General features: G+C 38.5%; 1 protein-coding gene across 1 annotated transcript in view; it reads left to right on the forward strand.

The window, feature by feature from the left end:
* GTF2F2 (general transcription factor IIF subunit 2) overlaps positions 1–16,848 on the forward strand; it is a 78,698-nt gene that overhangs the window by 31,249 nt on the left and 30,601 nt on the right. The window contains exon 6 of the mRNA XM_083883132.1: positions 5,439–5,520. Coding sequence (XP_083739258.1) covers positions 5,439–5,520 — 82 coding nt within the window. The remainder of the gene's footprint in view (positions 1–5,438; positions 5,521–16,848) is intronic.

The following is a 16,848-nucleotide window of genomic DNA, read 5'->3' on the forward strand; positions in this document are numbered from 1 at the left end:
ATAGTAGTAGGACTCCCTTCCCAAGTTGCTCACGCTTTGGATTGCATCAGAAAGGCAATCCACAGGGATTTCCAGGTTCTCGCTCAGACAAACTGTCCTGGACACAGTGAGAATTCAGTGCTGGTGTCTAGCAGCTACACAGAAAAACAAAACCTAGGAGGAGAGGCCTAGGCATCTGCCCCTCCTTCTGCCCTACATGTTTCCTTTTGGAAAATAACCTCACTCCCACTCAGCTTCCACCCTCTTCCTGAACCTCCTGGTCTGGAAGCTTGAGTATGGCATAGAGCTGAGGATTCAGGACCGGATCATCATTGAAAAGTTGGTGCTTTACCAATGATTCAGCTTGCTTGCCTATACAAAGAACACCAGGTTTACTGACAGTCTGCTGTCAGTGAAAATAACCTGGGTTAAAGAAACCAGCTGTATTATTTTATTAGAGTACAAAAGAATATGAGGAAAATTCTCAGCTGTAAGAGGGAGAGAAATTTAGAAGTGTATTAGGAAGCCATGCTAATGCAATCTGTTAGGGTTATTGAGGCAGTTCGCTAGTCATTTAACATTGTAACACAGAAAATTGGTCAGGTTGTTGGACAATTAGACCATTCAGTAGCTCCTGTCTTAGAGTGTAGCGTAGAAATTCTCATTTCAATAATATCTCCACATGTTGATTAACATCTGTTGAAGACAAGCTCTACACAGTAATTAAAATTAAAGATTTTCAAATCAACAAGTCTGAACAATTTGCAGTCAAGAGTTTCTAAAGGGCCTGTCTAAAAAACTGTCAAAGTTTCTGTTAATATTTTTAATAATTTTTTAAACACTGCAATTCTACAAGACTGGAAAAGTAACTGCTGTGCCAATATCTGAAAGATGAATTGGATGAGCCAGGTATTTAAATATGAAAAGGTGCTGTATGAAAAATGATAAAATATCTGTTTTGGAAATCAATCAGTTAGAAATTAAGGAAGAGTAATATAATTCTAATCAATGTGGGTGGAGAGAAAATGGGTGGTGCCAATTTTTTCCCCCTTTTTATATTTTAATTAGAATTTGTTCAGCAAAGCAGGTGATGCTTTTTTCTGTTAAATCTTTCAGTATGTTTCATTTGTCATTTTGTAGTAGAATATCTACCACATTAGCTTCCCTACCATTTAGCTATACAGAACTTAACCTGCAGGCTTCAAACTGGCAAACGTTGAGCAGAAAATTGTCACTCAGATGTTGCTGTGATTTGGTTCTTGGTCCAATTTTTTTCTAGTGAGTGATCAAGGACGTAGTTGCTGTTAGTTTTGGAAATGATACACATGAGAGTACAGTCAATACATTGCTGATGCAGAACCATTTGTATAGTTGGTTTAGATAACATTTTATCACCAGATACAAAGTTTATATGCCCAGGAATACACTATAGACAGAGCTTGCAGTACTTATGTTTGCAGGAGAGTTAGGGCAGAGGCTCTGATCTATGTATAATACATCATTGACAGCCAAGCATGAGGTCATCATTCTGTGCAATGATCAGTAAAACAAACATAGAATGTATCACTGGATGCCTAAATAAGGGAATGCCAAATGAAAACCTGGACATCCTGTTCCTTAGTTGCATAACTACGAGGGAAGGATGGTCTGAGAAGGCCACTAGCTTTGAGGCAAGAGAGGTGCCACAAAATGCCTTTGGTCTGTAAGAGCAGAGCTGAGGTCTGGTGAAGAAAGAGGCTATTCCTGGTCCAGCCAACACACACAACAGCCTGGGAAGCTGCACAGCAATTTAAGTGAGCAGTGTGAGCTTACCAGGGCTTCTGACTTGGATGCTGGTGTGCTGATTTTGCCTGGGATAGAGTTAACTTTCTTCACAGTGGATGTTTTGGGGCTGTGTTTTGTATTTGTGCTGAACATAGGGTTGATAATACAGAGATGTTTTTGTTATTGCTGAGCAGGGATCACAGAGCCAAGGCCTTTTCTGCTTTTTGTACTGACACACTGGTGAGGAAGTTTGGGGTGCATGGGAGGTTGGGAGGAGACACAGCCGGGACAGGTGACACAAACTGACCAGCTGTCCCAGACCATGTGATGTCATGCAGAGTATATTAAGTGGGGGAAGAAGGAGGAAGAGGGGGGACATTTGGAGTGATGGCATTTGTCTTCCCGAGTAACTGTTGTATGTGATATGGCCCTGTCTTTATTCTAGCCCATGAGTTTTCCAGCTTTACCTTTCTGATTCTCTCCCTGATCCTGCAGTGAGTGGCTGAGTGAGGCTTGGTTGCTGGCTGGGGTTAAACCATGACAGCTGGGAAGCAACAACCCATCTTCTAACGGCTGAGGAGCTGGAGGCACATGTGCCCACAGCCTGTCCTTACTGCACTTTCATCTCCTTTTTCCTGCTGCCTGGGAACTGTGCAACCTGATTGTGGTCTTTTTCTCCTTTTTGTCTTGGCATTGCTCACAAGGCAAAGGAGTTTGTGAGCTCCAGAACCTGACCTACGTGCTGTCAAGTTTGGCTGTGAGAGACAACATTTCAGGAGAGACATACATGAACTGGACTTTCTCAGGCCAATAAGAACGATTAAGAAGCTGAAGAATTGGCATAATGGAAGGGTCAAGAAGACATGATTTATTTTTATTAGGCTTGATAAAGGTGGAGACTGCCTAAGTGCTTGGATGGGCAGAAATGATTTCCTAGCAGGCTCCTCAGCTTAGCAGTCAATGGTCCAACAACACAGTGGCTGGAAATCAAAGTCTAGTCTGAGTGCAGTCAAACTAAAAGATTTGATACATTAAAATCTCCAAGCTAATCCATCTCTCTCACTAAAAGCCACAAAAATCCAACCCCTATCAGACCATCTACTGCACAATTCCAGTAAATTTCTCTCCTTCCTGTTTATTAACATTGGCTTAAATGTTTCTACCATATTTTGTTCTTTGGTAATGATTGTCAGCAGAATTCCAAGCTGGAATCTGTCTCCCCAGCATATATATCATCTCACTGAGACAATAGTTGAAATTGCTTTATGAATTGGCACCAGGGCATTCAGGCAGGGAGGTCAGGGTGAGCATGCATCTGGCAGCTAATGATGAACCTATGGATTCTGTGGAGGAGCCTGTCTGGAGCTGTGCTAAGAGGGTACTTTGTACCTGCTATCACATGTTGGGCAACTGAGAGTGAGAGACACTAGGGAAAATGTCTTATTTTCCCTTCTCATCACTGATCTTAGCTAGTCTTTTGGACCTATATATTTATTTTGTACTATCCACTTTTAACAGGGAGCTACCACTTTCATGACTTATTCATTCATTACCTTCTAAGGCTGATGTGACTATGGAAACATCAAGGCAGATGTGTAGCATTTTGGATATCTTTTCATTGCATCTCTGGTCCTGCAACAGTTGAAGACAGACCCAAGTCTCTGAAATTGAGTTTGGTGAATGAGGTCTAATTAGGCTGCAAAGGGGGATAAAAACTGTGTTCCTTCACTACAGTCTTGCATCTGGAGGTTTGTGTGTATCTTTGTGCATTCTACTAGACTCTAAGGTTGTGTTAAAATCCCTAAGAGGGTCCAGGGAAAATGGAACATAAGCCTTGGTTTCTGGACTGTGGATGTTCTTGGACAGCAGACAAGCTTAGCTGCAAGGCAGTGTTTGGGAGACCATGCACAGCCTTGTACATGGAGTGATTGGAACATTTTGTCTGGATTTGACCGCAAAAGTCAAAAAATGTCATTTTGAGATTGAGCAAGATGCAAATAAGAAACCCAAGACTGATTTAAGTATGGCAAAAATGTCTTGTGATGAGATAATGCATGAGCTTAAATTGGTTCATTTATTGAAAAGATGGTTGAGAAGCAACTTGATTACAATTTATGAGTACTTTCAAAGGGAGAATACACCAGGTATTGAAAGGCTCTTTACCATAGTATAGAAAATCATAAGAAGAACCAACTGCTAGAAGCTGAAGCCAAATTCCTATTGGAAATTAAGCAGCAATATTAGTACCACTTTAGCCAAATAAGTTACTAGGTTCTGTAAAGAAGAAAGACCATAAAATTTTTCTGTCCATGATACATAAGAAGTCAGGCAAATTTGCCAAGTTGTCTCTTTTGACCTTTAACCTAGGAATCCACAAAATCACAAGTGTTTTAAAACAAATTTTCTCTGTTTCATTCAAACCTATCTGAAAAAATATGGCATTCTTACTGCTTTTAAAGATTTAGTTTGAATCAATCCAAGAAATTTTAGATTACCTAATTTTAAAATACATGATGTCTGAGTAATTACTTCTCGCATTATTCAGGGAGAGCAGACTTAAATGTCCAGATGTAGTAATATTTCAGTCTATAAGGTCATAGGAAACCCAGAGATGTCTCAGAGTGCCTTGGGTTGCTTGGGCATCAGTATTTCTAAGCATTTCTGTCATTTTTTGTGACACTGCCAGCTGAAGGTGACGATAACAGTGTAGTGTCCTCGGAAGGACATTTTAATACTGAGAGCTAATCAAGCCTTTAAAACTCATCCTTTCTTGCAATGCAAGGCTGTTCCAGAGGTGTTTGTTTAACACATGTTGCACTGGCTATGCCCAAAAGAAATGGATAAATTGACATGCACTCCTCCCACATCCACACATTATGTGCTAGAACATCATAGTGGAAGTGAAGCAGTTTGCCCACCATCACTTCTCTCTTTATTTCTGCATTAAGTTGCTTTTAATTTTGGGGTTTACCTACCTTTATGGTGTTGGCTGGTACTTCCTTGCTCTGTTAGTCATTGTTGCTTTAGGCAAAAGGTGGTCACACAGGGTAACAAAGTGACTGTGTCACAGAGGGGAATGTACAAAGGAATGTTACCCGAAGATGTGTATGTGCTGTCCTAACTGAAAGCTTTTACTTCTTTTCCCTGACTGTTACCATATGGTGTATTATTACTTCTTTGCATTGTGTTCCTTTAGTGTTCTTTAAAAAAAAAAAATTAACAAGAGGATAATGTGGTACCCTTTTCCTGAGAAAAAGAATTGTTTTGTTTTATCTTCCACTAATTTTGCATACTTTGATTATCAGGTTCTCTTTGTAAGTTATATTTCTCATAGTCGCTGATTGTATTAATTGCCAATTTACAGAAAATAGTTCCTAGATAATAATCTGTGTGCAACATCTAGAGAAAGGAGTTTCAATCTCTTATTTAAAATTTGAGCTCTGTGATTCAGTTTTAATATGTAAAACATTTGAAGGCAAAACAAGGAAGTCTAGGGTATACCAGTTCTGCAAACATGGTTCTCCAGCTTATTTCTTTGGCGTCTAAAGAGCAGAGATTTTTGAACTTGATTTGAGAACTTCGAATTATGTTATATTTAGTAAATTCTTAATTACTGAAAAATAATCCAAAGGTTGACCATCTTAGTGGATCTTATTTTAATGTCCAGTTTTATTTCATATTTTTTTTCATTCTAGATAAACTTGCCTTGGAAGGAATAGTGGTGCAACGTGCTGAATGCAGACCTGCAGCTAGTGAAAATTATATGAAGCTGAAAAGGTAGGAGTCCTTCATGACAAATAATACATGATATCTGACTTTGGTGCTTTTTTATTGCCTTACTAGGGAAGGGTGATTTCAGTATTATCATGGTCTTACACCAGATTTACACAGAATCAGAACTGATCTTGCTTTTAGGGTGGATTTACTGTAGGGAGGGGATGAAGGCTGCAGTGGGAGTTGTATCTCCCTTTGGTTTTGTCTGGTGGGATGATGCAGACTTCTGCATCTCATCATATGCAGAGCTCTTACTAGAGCACATGTACCTTTTCCTATCTGAACATATGACTGTATTCAAATGTTATTGAAGCTGAATTTCCTGAAGACTTAAGGGATTACATGGGTCTGCTTGGGACACACTTCTTGAGTGTGGTTTTCTTGTGGATTCAAGTTTAATTCCACTTTACATGGTGCCCTGCTAGACAAAAAGCATCTCTGAAAAGATATTTAAAATGTGCAAAATAGGAAAGAGTTTCTGGAGAAGAGCTAGACCTAAACTGACATGCTTCTTAGAAAAGGTAGTGACTGAAAATACCAGAAGCAGCATGGAAATCACAACACACACATTTAACAGGATCATTTAGCAACTTCTGAATATTTAAGTAAATACCTCTAGAATTTACCATGTGATTCATATACCTTATGGGTAATTAACTTGATGATGTTCTCTAATAATCAAATTTGGGATTGAATTGTGCCTTATATTAAGTGCATCGTTATGTATTTTAAACATGTGGGTTTTCATTAAATCCCTCTTTTATACAGTGAGTTTGTTGTAAATAGAGAAATTCAAAGCAGGAAATTTCAGGAAGAGAATCATCCATGACTGGTTTTAGAATTGTCAAAGGAAACACAGAAAATGCAAAGTGATGCTTTTCTCCAATGCCTGATGTGATTTCTATGTATCATATACATTTGCAGTATCTTGTATTTTATTAACCTTCTCTGTCATCTAAATTGCTCCAGTATTTCCTTACTGAGTTCATTCAGCTTTGACATTTTATGTTCTAGCTGTTGGCAAATTAGTACTATAAGTTTGTTCCTGTACAGTGAACTGCTTCATTTCAGATGGAGTTCTGTGATTACTGTCATGGTTTTTGTCATCAGTAGGAAATGGAGTATGAGATAAATGTAATGTTATAGAAAAGGACTCGTTTCGATCTGGCAGTTTTAAATATACGTGAATATAGAATGTAAGATGTATTTGCTTCATAATTGTTCTAATCACAGGTTTCTTGATCCAAGTGCTTTTTTCCTTTTTTACATAGTTGATCAGATAAGCTTCTTCTGGTAAGGCCACAGAAGGAGACTGAAACAGAACTGATAGCTTTAATTAAGTATTAACCAAACTTTGAATTTTTCTACTTTCTGTCACGCATGCATGGATGCAGCCCTCCTGGTCCTCAATTTTGTCATGTTCTACTCCTATAGGAGCAACAGGAGTACAAACACAAAAGCAGATTTTGTCTCTGAAAACAGTGACAGGTGAAAACAATGGTACTATTGTTTTTTCCTTCCTCTAGAAAAACTGTCAGGCTGTGTATTCCTCTTTCTAACTTTACATGTTGTTAAAGATTTTTTGCCTTCTACCAAGAAGTTAAAAAAAAATCTAATCTGTTGAGAATCAGCATGAGATTTAGCACATCTAGCAGTCACAGCTTCAGAAGGAATTGGTTTATATCCAAATACTGTATCTGGTATTTGAGTAGTAGGATCTAACTTTTCACTCTCTTTATGCTCTCCCACCCGCAACATGCTACAGTCTTTGCATAAAAAAAGGTGACAGCATTAAAGATAAAACACATACATTATAGAGCTGTGTTAAAATAAACCATTCTGTTCATTTTTCTATTTACTGTTGTGCTTTATATGAGAGAGGCTCTTCAAAGGTGGAATTTGTAATATTGATAAAACAGCATCTTTATTGTGTAGGCTTTAAGTGCTATAATACTAAGTTGAATTGGGAAGGAAATAAAATTAAAAGATAAATGCAGTTGCTTCAAATGTTTAATACGGGTTTTACCCACACTTCTGAGGGCCAGCCTGGCAAAAGTGTGGCTAATATTAATTAGCGAGACAGCATGATCGAGTGTGTCTTGAAAAATCAAAAAGGTTTTAATAAAGAAGGAAAATAGTACAAAAAATGAAAACAAAGCCAAGCAGAGTAGAGACGAGTCTCCTACTTGCTACAACACCTCAAAAAGTGTGGAGTTCCTTTGTTCTCTTTCTTTAGTACTTAACAGCTTAGGTGGGCTTTTTGGCCCTTGGCCCAATGAAATAAACAACAGACTTTGAGTTACATTCCTGGAGTCCAATCCACACTTCTGTGCTGGCTCCGAGCCAAATACAAGGAGAAACCCACAGAACTTTCCAGCTAACTTCCTAAAATGTCTAAAGGTAAACCAAAACTCTTTCCCTATTTGGAAGCACCTGCTGGAGGTGTAGGGAATGCATCACCACAATTTAAGATCTAGAAAATTAAACTGCACGCTCTCAAAATCTGTAATCACTTTTTTTCTGAGAGCTGGCAGTAACCAAAAAGGATTATATACTTCCTGGTATTAAATGCAGATACGGATCCTGTCTATTTTGCCATCTGCATCTGGGTCAAGGAGATCAGCTGATGGATGCGTGGCATGGCACTGGTGTCCTTGCTGTTCTCTGGAGTTTCAGCACAAGGATGAAGCAATGGTCTTGTGATGGGCTTGCCAATAGTTAAGGGGGAGATAAGTGTGACGTGGGGGTTTAAGGATGGATGATGAAACTACAGAAACTGGTGACATATGTGAATGAAAGTGTTAACAAATGTAGTAGTCTGGGAGGGCTTTTTCCCCCAGCTTTTGATTTGATTACAGAAAGAATGAAAATGGCTGATGTTCCCAACATGTTGCGTACAAGACACAGATGTGTTTCTAGGAATCACTACTCCCTAATTGAGGTAAAACAGAGGCTGTATGACCTTCACTTGGTATTCCATTTTGCAAGTTTTATTTTTGGCAGATTTATTTAAATTTTTTCAATTTTCCTGAAATTCACATTCTAGAAGAGGGACAAATACTGTGAAACTCCCACTATCCTGCACTAATAAAGCTTTGTGCTATTGAACTTCCTACAAAATGCTTATTAGCAGTGTGTTTCTTCTTCATAGCACCTTAATGATTGGTTTTACATTTGCAGATATTGGGGCTAGCTGGAAAATAATATGTGGTTTCCAAGCACCTGTCACAATTTCTGTCTTGTGGGAGTGGATCTCATGATCCCATTTAAAAATATTTGGACTGTGTGGGGAAGAAAGTAGGCAGACCATTCCTAACTGCAGACAGCTTTGCTGTGCAGTGTCACAGAAAATACTGTGCCTACACTACTCTATAACAGTTCCCTTCTTGCCCCATGGAGCCTGTCAGACAGTGGAGGCACATGTGAACTGTGGTAGCAATGTGTGTGTCACACACATGGCTCACTGTGCAGCACACTCTGTATTTGCACCAGGCTTGTGCCCCCACCATCTATATCATCCAGGTAGGTTGCCTTTCCCTTCTTGTCAGGCTGCCTTAGGCAGATTCTTCATCCTCCCTAGCCAGTCTCACAAGAACCAGACTATTTTCTCATTGTAGTCAACTTTCCACTGTGAAGATGCATTTTCTGTGCCTTAATTTTGTCTTTCTGAGGCTTTTAAGACATTTTAGTTTCGTGATCCCAATGTTTAACCACCTTGGATTAATGACCCCTCCCCAAAGAGAGAGATCTTCCAAGCAGCTTATCTGCACTGGGAAACATGGGGCACAGGAAGAGAGGAGTTCCCCAGACATGCAGGATCCCTTCAGGCTCCAGATGACTTGGGAGGAGATAAGAAGATTTTGATACTCCTAAGGGGTGTTTGCTATTCACAAAAGAGGGAAGACAGAGGGCTGGGGTTGTGCGGGGGAGTGGGGGGGGGAAGAGGTACAAAACATTCTGTTCTTTTTTTTTAATATACTTTCTAGCATATGAATTATATTGGTTATGGAAACTGATACTTTCTTAAATTTTGGGAGAGACCATTGATCTGATCACTGGATCACAATTTCCTTTTTTTTTTTTTTTTTTTTTTTTTTTTGTAAAAGCCTGGAAACAGGATAAAAAAATTAGGCTTTGCTGGCTGGCTTACTATTTTCCTTTTGTTTTACCTTAAAATGACTTCATTACAACATAGCATGAAATTTGCCTTCTTTCTGTATATTAAGTATCATCATGCCATATCAGACTTTCTGCCAGATTACCTGTTTCTATCCTTGCACTGGTTCTCACCTCTGTTCTCTTCATCCCTCTGATCATACCAAGCTCTCTTCCCCAATTCTCTCTCAGTTCGCCTTTCCCATTTCCTCACAGGGGAAAAAAAAAATCAGAAGTATTTGGAACACATCTTATACATCTCATTTTAAGGTAAAGTTAAGAAGAAAAAAAATATCTCAGAGCAACTTCTGCAAAGCTCCAATTCAGACTGACATTGTCAAGTTGAGTAGCTACAGAAAGGCCTCCAGGACTGCTCAGGTACCCTGCACTGGGGTGGCTGGGCACCAGGCTTGCAGTTCTCAGAGGAGGTTTTCAAGGCACATGTGAAGTGTAGCTCAAGCAGTTGATGAATTGTGTGAAGTGTTTGTTAGCACTTCTGCTAACAGTGGAAAATGGCAGGCAAAAAATTATGAATTCAGTACCCTTGTTTCATTCTCAAATGTGATGCTGAAATACTGGTCACCTTTCACAATGGCTTTTGGAATACTCTGCTTTGACTATACCTAATCTGAATTACTGAAGTCTCACAAATCATACACCAGGTGAAGAACAAAGGAGTCCTAGGATTACCAAAAGTCTAGAAGAGCCAACATTTAACACTTCAACAAGGCTGGTAATCCCTATAGCTTTCTTAAGGAATTTAAAAATACATCTTGGAGTGTTGTTAGTGAGAATAGTGATTGCCAGTATGACAGTAACAAGGCTGCAAGAATTTTGTGTATTTTCTTGCTTTTTCTTGTAAGAGTTTTCTACAGAGAATATGATGAAAGTCCTTAGAAAAAGCTGCTGGAGGAAACGTGCATAATAGACTGTTAGGAGTAATGGGTTGTAAAACATTCTGGAATAATTAATGAACTTCCACATTTGAAAAGTTATGTTTCTTTACAATCATATTATGGAGGCCTCTAGAAGTCCTGAAGCTTGGTGTTCTAGGTCAAGCAAGTGAAATTAAATTAGTGCAGATGAGTTGCTCACCTTTTCTAAAGTACTGAGAGAGTATTGACTGACTGACAGTTCAGTATATTGCTGAAAATGAGCATTATGCCAGGGGGTTGGGGTTTTTTTTTGGCTTGGGTTGTTTTGGGATTTTTCCTTTTTCACCCCCCCCGACAAATACTTCCTACTAGCAGAAGAAAATGAGTCATTTGACCACCATGCCGCTTCCTATTCTTGTAAATATGCTTAATTGGCTATGAATTTCTTTCCAAAATACATATGTATGCATACATCTGTACATTTTTCATGAAGGCTGACGTGCTGCACAAATGCTGCTCAGTTTGTTTGAGGTGGGAAGCCATTTTTATGCAGGGCTGAGATTGCATCTGCCTGTCAGTCAATACGACCTTGATTTTTCAAGTATTGAAGATTAGTTTCTCTGGCTTGAAGTAAGATTCAGCATAGTACAGAAAAACATTCCTGGGATGTTTTGAGTTATTCATCAAGTGCAAAAAAAAAAATTTGGTGCAAAAAAAAAATTGTTTTCATATGCTAGAATATTTCCAATCACAGTTTTTCCTGAGGAGTTATGTGCAGTTTGTAGGAAATTAATGTTAATTATGTTCATATAGGTTAAGCTGTACTGTTAAGATATGTATTTTTTATTATTCTTGTGTTCCTGGACACCCACCAGTTTTTAACAAATCAAGCAAATAACACTTTAATTGTGAACAATTGGACTGCAAAGTAATAGACACACTAGTACTTCCAGTATCTGTGTCCATTTTTGATCCATTTTTCACATTTTTTTTATCAGAATAGTGGAGAGAAGCAGGTAAGAAAAACAAGGTTTAAGTGAGATGAGCTCAGCAGCAGAGAAGTGGTTATTCTCCGTTACAGAGGTCAGGAGTGTTTTGTTTGTTTGCTATTTTTTTTTTTTTTTTTTTTTTGTGATCTTAGATTCTTTTCACTGTGCCTCGTCCTTTTCATTTTGTCTGTCATTTTTTGTTGTTCTCCCAAGTGGTGTTCTGAGACTGGGTTTTAATAGGTCCTTTGTATTACCATGCTTTTTTGTTCAGTGATATGAAAAAGGTTGTAATTTTAGTCACTGCTTCCAGCCATTATAATGACCCTAATAAATAAGGCATAGCCTACTGTTGGCAATGCAGCAGGTATTTTATTGTGTTTCTCTTAAATCTGCAGCTGGATGCAGAAGGTTGGTATGTTCTTTTTACCCCATTGTTGTCTTCAGCTTCTAGTAACCAAGTGTATACAGGCTAATCTGAATGGGATGGGGGGCAGTAAGAGGCAACCCTAATGTCTTATATTCCTTTCTTCTTTTTTTTAATACACTTTCTAGCGTATGAATTATATTTGTTGTGGAAACTGATACTTCCTCAAATTTTGGGAGAGACCATTGGTCTGATCACTGGATCTCAGTTTGTTTTTTTGTTTTTTGTTTTTTGTTTTTTTTTTTTTGGAAAAGCCTGGAGACAGAGGATTAAAAAAATAGGCTTTGCTGGCTGACTTACTATTCTCCTTTTGTTTTACCTTAAAATGGCTTCATTACAACATGGCATGAAATTTGCCTTCTTTCTGTTTTTAAATATCGTCATTTCCAGGTGAGAGTCACAGAATCACAGAATGGTTGAGGTGGGAAGGGACCTCTGGAAGTCATCTGGTCCAAACACCCCTGCTCAGTCAGGGCCACCTAGAGCTGGTTGCCCAAGATTGTGTCCAGATTCCTCTGCATTTCTCTGGAACTGAAATAGCTTCTGAATAGAGAGCATAGAATGTGTTCTGTGCCTTTTTATAAAGGTATGTTGTTGATAGAAGCCCAGCATGAAGATAATTTTCAGAAAGAGGAGAGATGCTTTGGGATGAATATTTAAAAAGAGTTTATGGCAAATACTCCATGAATTTTTCCTTATACCGTGAGGAAGGAAATGAATAGTTGTAATTGGAGAGTTCTCGTTGTCCTGGGTTTTTTTTGACATGAAGTTCATGAAACAGAGGCATTACATTTAAGAACATATCTAGTTTGCCTTTATGGTAATTAGCAAAATAGCATCCATTTCCTTTCTCTGCTGAAAGCAAGTGAGGCTAAAAATAGTCACCCTGGAGTATGTTCAGGCTTCAGTCGTAGCCAGCTTCTTCAGGCTGGAATAAAGCTTCACTCAGTACCAGTACTCAGCACCAGAAGTTCTGGATATTTATAATTCTAGTAAACCTTAATGTCACTGACATTGTCTCTTGAAACCAGAGTCCTTGGTCTTGTATAATGCTGGAGGTCTTTTAACCTTACTGTTTACCACAGCAACAATAATTACAGAGATGTCTCTGCTACTAAGTTGCTTTCCAGATTTCAATGAGGGACTTGTCTAGTATGTAGGAGCATCCTTCCTCTTTCCTGGGTAGCACATTCCTTTTCATCCTCTTTTCCATCTGTAATATGAAAGGCTCACTATAGTGGGTGAAAATCAGAGAGTTCAGTTTTAACTACCATGACTGATCTGGTGTTACTAATGTAAATAAAAAAGCTCATTTCTTCATCAGTATCATCATTTTCTCTGTTGCAGAATTCACTGAAGCTCATGAATCTCTTACTAGTCACCATTCCAAATGCTGTAGTCATGTTGAGTGCTGCCAGTGTTCTGAGTTCTGCAAAACTGCTTTGGCAACTACCAACCTGACAAGCTCAAACTTTCACAATATGTAGAATGTCAGCACCATACCACGTCTTCTATTTTTAAGCCACTTTGTTCACATACTGCTGATGATATTTGGAGTTTGTAACAGATCAGTAGACAGGTATTGTCCAACAGTTTCTTGCTGTAAAGGAGCTCCAAAAATTCTATATAATTGAGTATTAAAAGTTACCTGGTACAGAATCAAAGATTAGAATCATCAGGTGGTAAATTCTGTTGCTGAGGTATTGATTTCCTGGCTTATCAAAGTATTTCTGAAATGTATGAAGCTACAGGAAGGCACTGAAACAATGGTCTGAAAGGTGGCAGGGTGCATATGTCCCTCCAAATAGCACCTGATACTTGGGGTGTCACCAAGTTCAAGGAAATTCATAGATGACAAACTGTCCATCCTCTGTTTCTGTTTCTTTTTTGAAGGAATGTCTGTCTGTAGGATTCCAATGCTTATCAAACTGGGTTTTCCTGTGATCAGTGGGTGATTTAATTCCTGAAGGCATGTCAAAATTTCAGTGGGAGCTTAAGTCCTAGAGTGCCATAGGACCAGCTACACCATGGGGGAAAGCAGTAGAAGTATCTCCTGTGCCCCTCAAAGGCTCTGGGAGTGGAAAAGATGCCAGCTTTAGAAATTAATCACAACATTGCATTTTATGGAAAACTCTTTCATTCTCTAAATGCCTCAGATATTAATACAGGATACTGAAGCACTGCAACAATCAGTACTCAGGCACAATCCTGAAATGTTTTCCAAAAGAGAGGATATTGTGCAGCCGCCTGCTAATGCTTGAGTCTGGGATGTTTTTAAAAAGGCATAGGAGTTGAATTCAAATTAATGCCATAAAACGGAAAAAAACAGTAAATCACTTTCTTTTGCTTTAAGCAAGAGCTATAATGTAAAATTCTTTGAAATTTGCTCATCTAGTCTACTTAAACTCACTTTTTTTCTCTTGAGTCACTGGATAGAAAAAATGAGATTGCCAGTATCAAAGGCCAACAAATTGTACTTAAGCTGCAAATACTGTGAAGGAACTTTAAAATCATAAGAGACTTATTTATACTTTAAATCAAGGGCAAATAATTTTCAGTAATATTTTTTTCACAAAAGCTCTTCTACAGAGTGCTACTTCCCACACCTTGAAAGAAGCAGAAATTAATACAAAGAACCACTGCCTGACATACTTACGTGCATTCATGTGCATTTAACAATGTATATAAATTACAGACAATGCATTTGAAATTTAACAATTTCATATAAAAACAATGGCTCTCAAATTCTTTATTCTTTCCATGCCTTCATTTAAATACAGATGTGTCTGCTTATGGCTTTCAGAAAAACATATGCTGCCATTTTAATTCAGTTCCACGGCAAGACTGACATGACTGTGAGAGAATGAGGTGGTTTCTCTTTGAAATGGTATTTTATCAACATAATATGACTTAAATGTCATTTCTAGTGATATGTAAATCCTGAAAGTATTCCTTCCTTTCAAGTCTACATTGAGTTTGAAATTTGCAAGCTGCTTTGTGCTTTTTTATGAAATACATTTTTAACTGAACCTTGTATACAATAATTGCACCATTCCTGAAGTCTGTTATGATATTTTTACTAGACTGTTGCCTCTTTTGTTGTCAGTCAGTAGATTTGCCTGGGATTTAATCACTGTCATTTTAGTATTTGTGATACTTCACTGAAAATTTTTGCACTGTACACTAAGCCAGTACCACCATTAGGACTCAACACAAATGCCTCTGCACTAGTAGAAAGAGTATTACAACTCAAATCTGGCTGTATGTTTGTTGAATACTACAGTGAAACTGTTACAGGGCCGATGTGATTTATCCATACCTAAGATTGAAATGAGAAGCTTTTTCTGAGCTAACCTTGTACCTTGAATGCTGTGATGGCCCCAACAGGTAGGCATGAAGAGTGCTAATGGACTCTGCTGCTTAGTTCCTCCCCTGCTGGCCCTGGCAGAAAGCTGGAACTGAGGCAGCTTTGTGACAACCACCAGTGATCATTAAGGTTTAGGGTCAGCGTTACTTTAACTTATAATTTTGTTTAAGTTTGTTCTGTAGTATGTCTTCTGTAGAACACATAAATGTATGATAATATGCAAGGTCTTACACCTGGGGCAGGGCAGTCCCCACTATCAGTGCAAACCAGGTGATTGAGAGCAGTCTGCTAGAGAAGGGCTCAAGAATATTATTAGATGAAAAATTGGACATGAGCTGGCAATGTGGGCTCACAGCCCAGAAAGCCTCTCACACAGGAGTTGTAAAGATCTGTTTTGCTTTGGAGTGCCATGTTCCAGGTGGTTGCTCTGTGCTTTCCCAGTGCCTCACAAGAAGACTGAAATGTTCAAACCCAAAGTTAAAATGAATATTGCATCACCTGAGAGTTGTCAGCTTCTCCTGTTTCAGGTGCTTGCAAGCCACAAATTTGAAAGCAAGGTAATGTATAAAATAGTGAAACTTTGAGAGATTATATGCTCCTACTTGAAATTAAAGTTTCCAACAGAGTGTAATTAATATAGCAAAGCCACTAAATGGAAATTATTTTAAAAATGCTCTCATCTTCATCCAGGTTTCTGACACAGCTCAAGATAATGTTCTGCACTAAAAGTGACTGCATGCCTGAATTAGTATCCTATTGATTTCCAGGTGTATTGTGTTGGTAGGTAGTGATATATGTCATCTGCTCTATCAAAATAATTTATTTTTCTTTTCTTCGGGATCCATTGTCTCTGCTAGGGTGTTGTAACATAAGCTATCTAAAGCCATTTCTAGTTGAGCCATCTCTGAACAGTTTAGAAACTGCTGTGTGCACAGACCAGAACTTAGGTTTACAAGGTGGAGAAGGGCAATAGTGAAACCTGTAGCAGCAGACTGATGGGATTTTGGGGTGTTTTGGAGGACAGACTGACTTTTTTTTTTTCAGTTGATCATTGTGTTTTCTTCTATCCCCTCATCCAAAGTACTTTTCTCACTCAAACTTTAGGTGTGCTGGATGCTTCTAGTATTGTCAAGCACTCAAATACCTGCTGGTAGAAGTTTAGGGTGGCCCTTTCTGACTAAGGTGAAGTTGCAGTTTTATCCAAGAGTTATCTTCAGCAGCAGTTTCAAAAGAGAAAGAAATTTAAATCTGTGCTCAACTCATACAGTGTCTTCTATTGATAATTTATGTTTGATTTTCCAAATCCAAAGATTGCAAGCCTTCTGCCTTATTAATGTATTATTCCATCCTGACAGACAGTTGTGAGAATTAATTCTGCAATTCCAAAAATACCTGCCAGAAACTAACAGCACCATCTTGCAGGTCTTGGACACACTGAAACAGTAATTGAGAAAAGTGTGAACAGACTGGGTCCTAACCAAAGTTAATGGCAATGAAGTCTCTATGTTAGGTCTCTGAACA

This window comes from Zosterops lateralis (assembly GCF_965231275.1).
Source record: "Zosterops lateralis genome assembly, chromosome: 2".
Classification (NCBI taxonomy): domain Eukaryota; kingdom Metazoa; phylum Chordata; class Aves; order Passeriformes; family Zosteropidae; genus Zosterops; species Zosterops lateralis.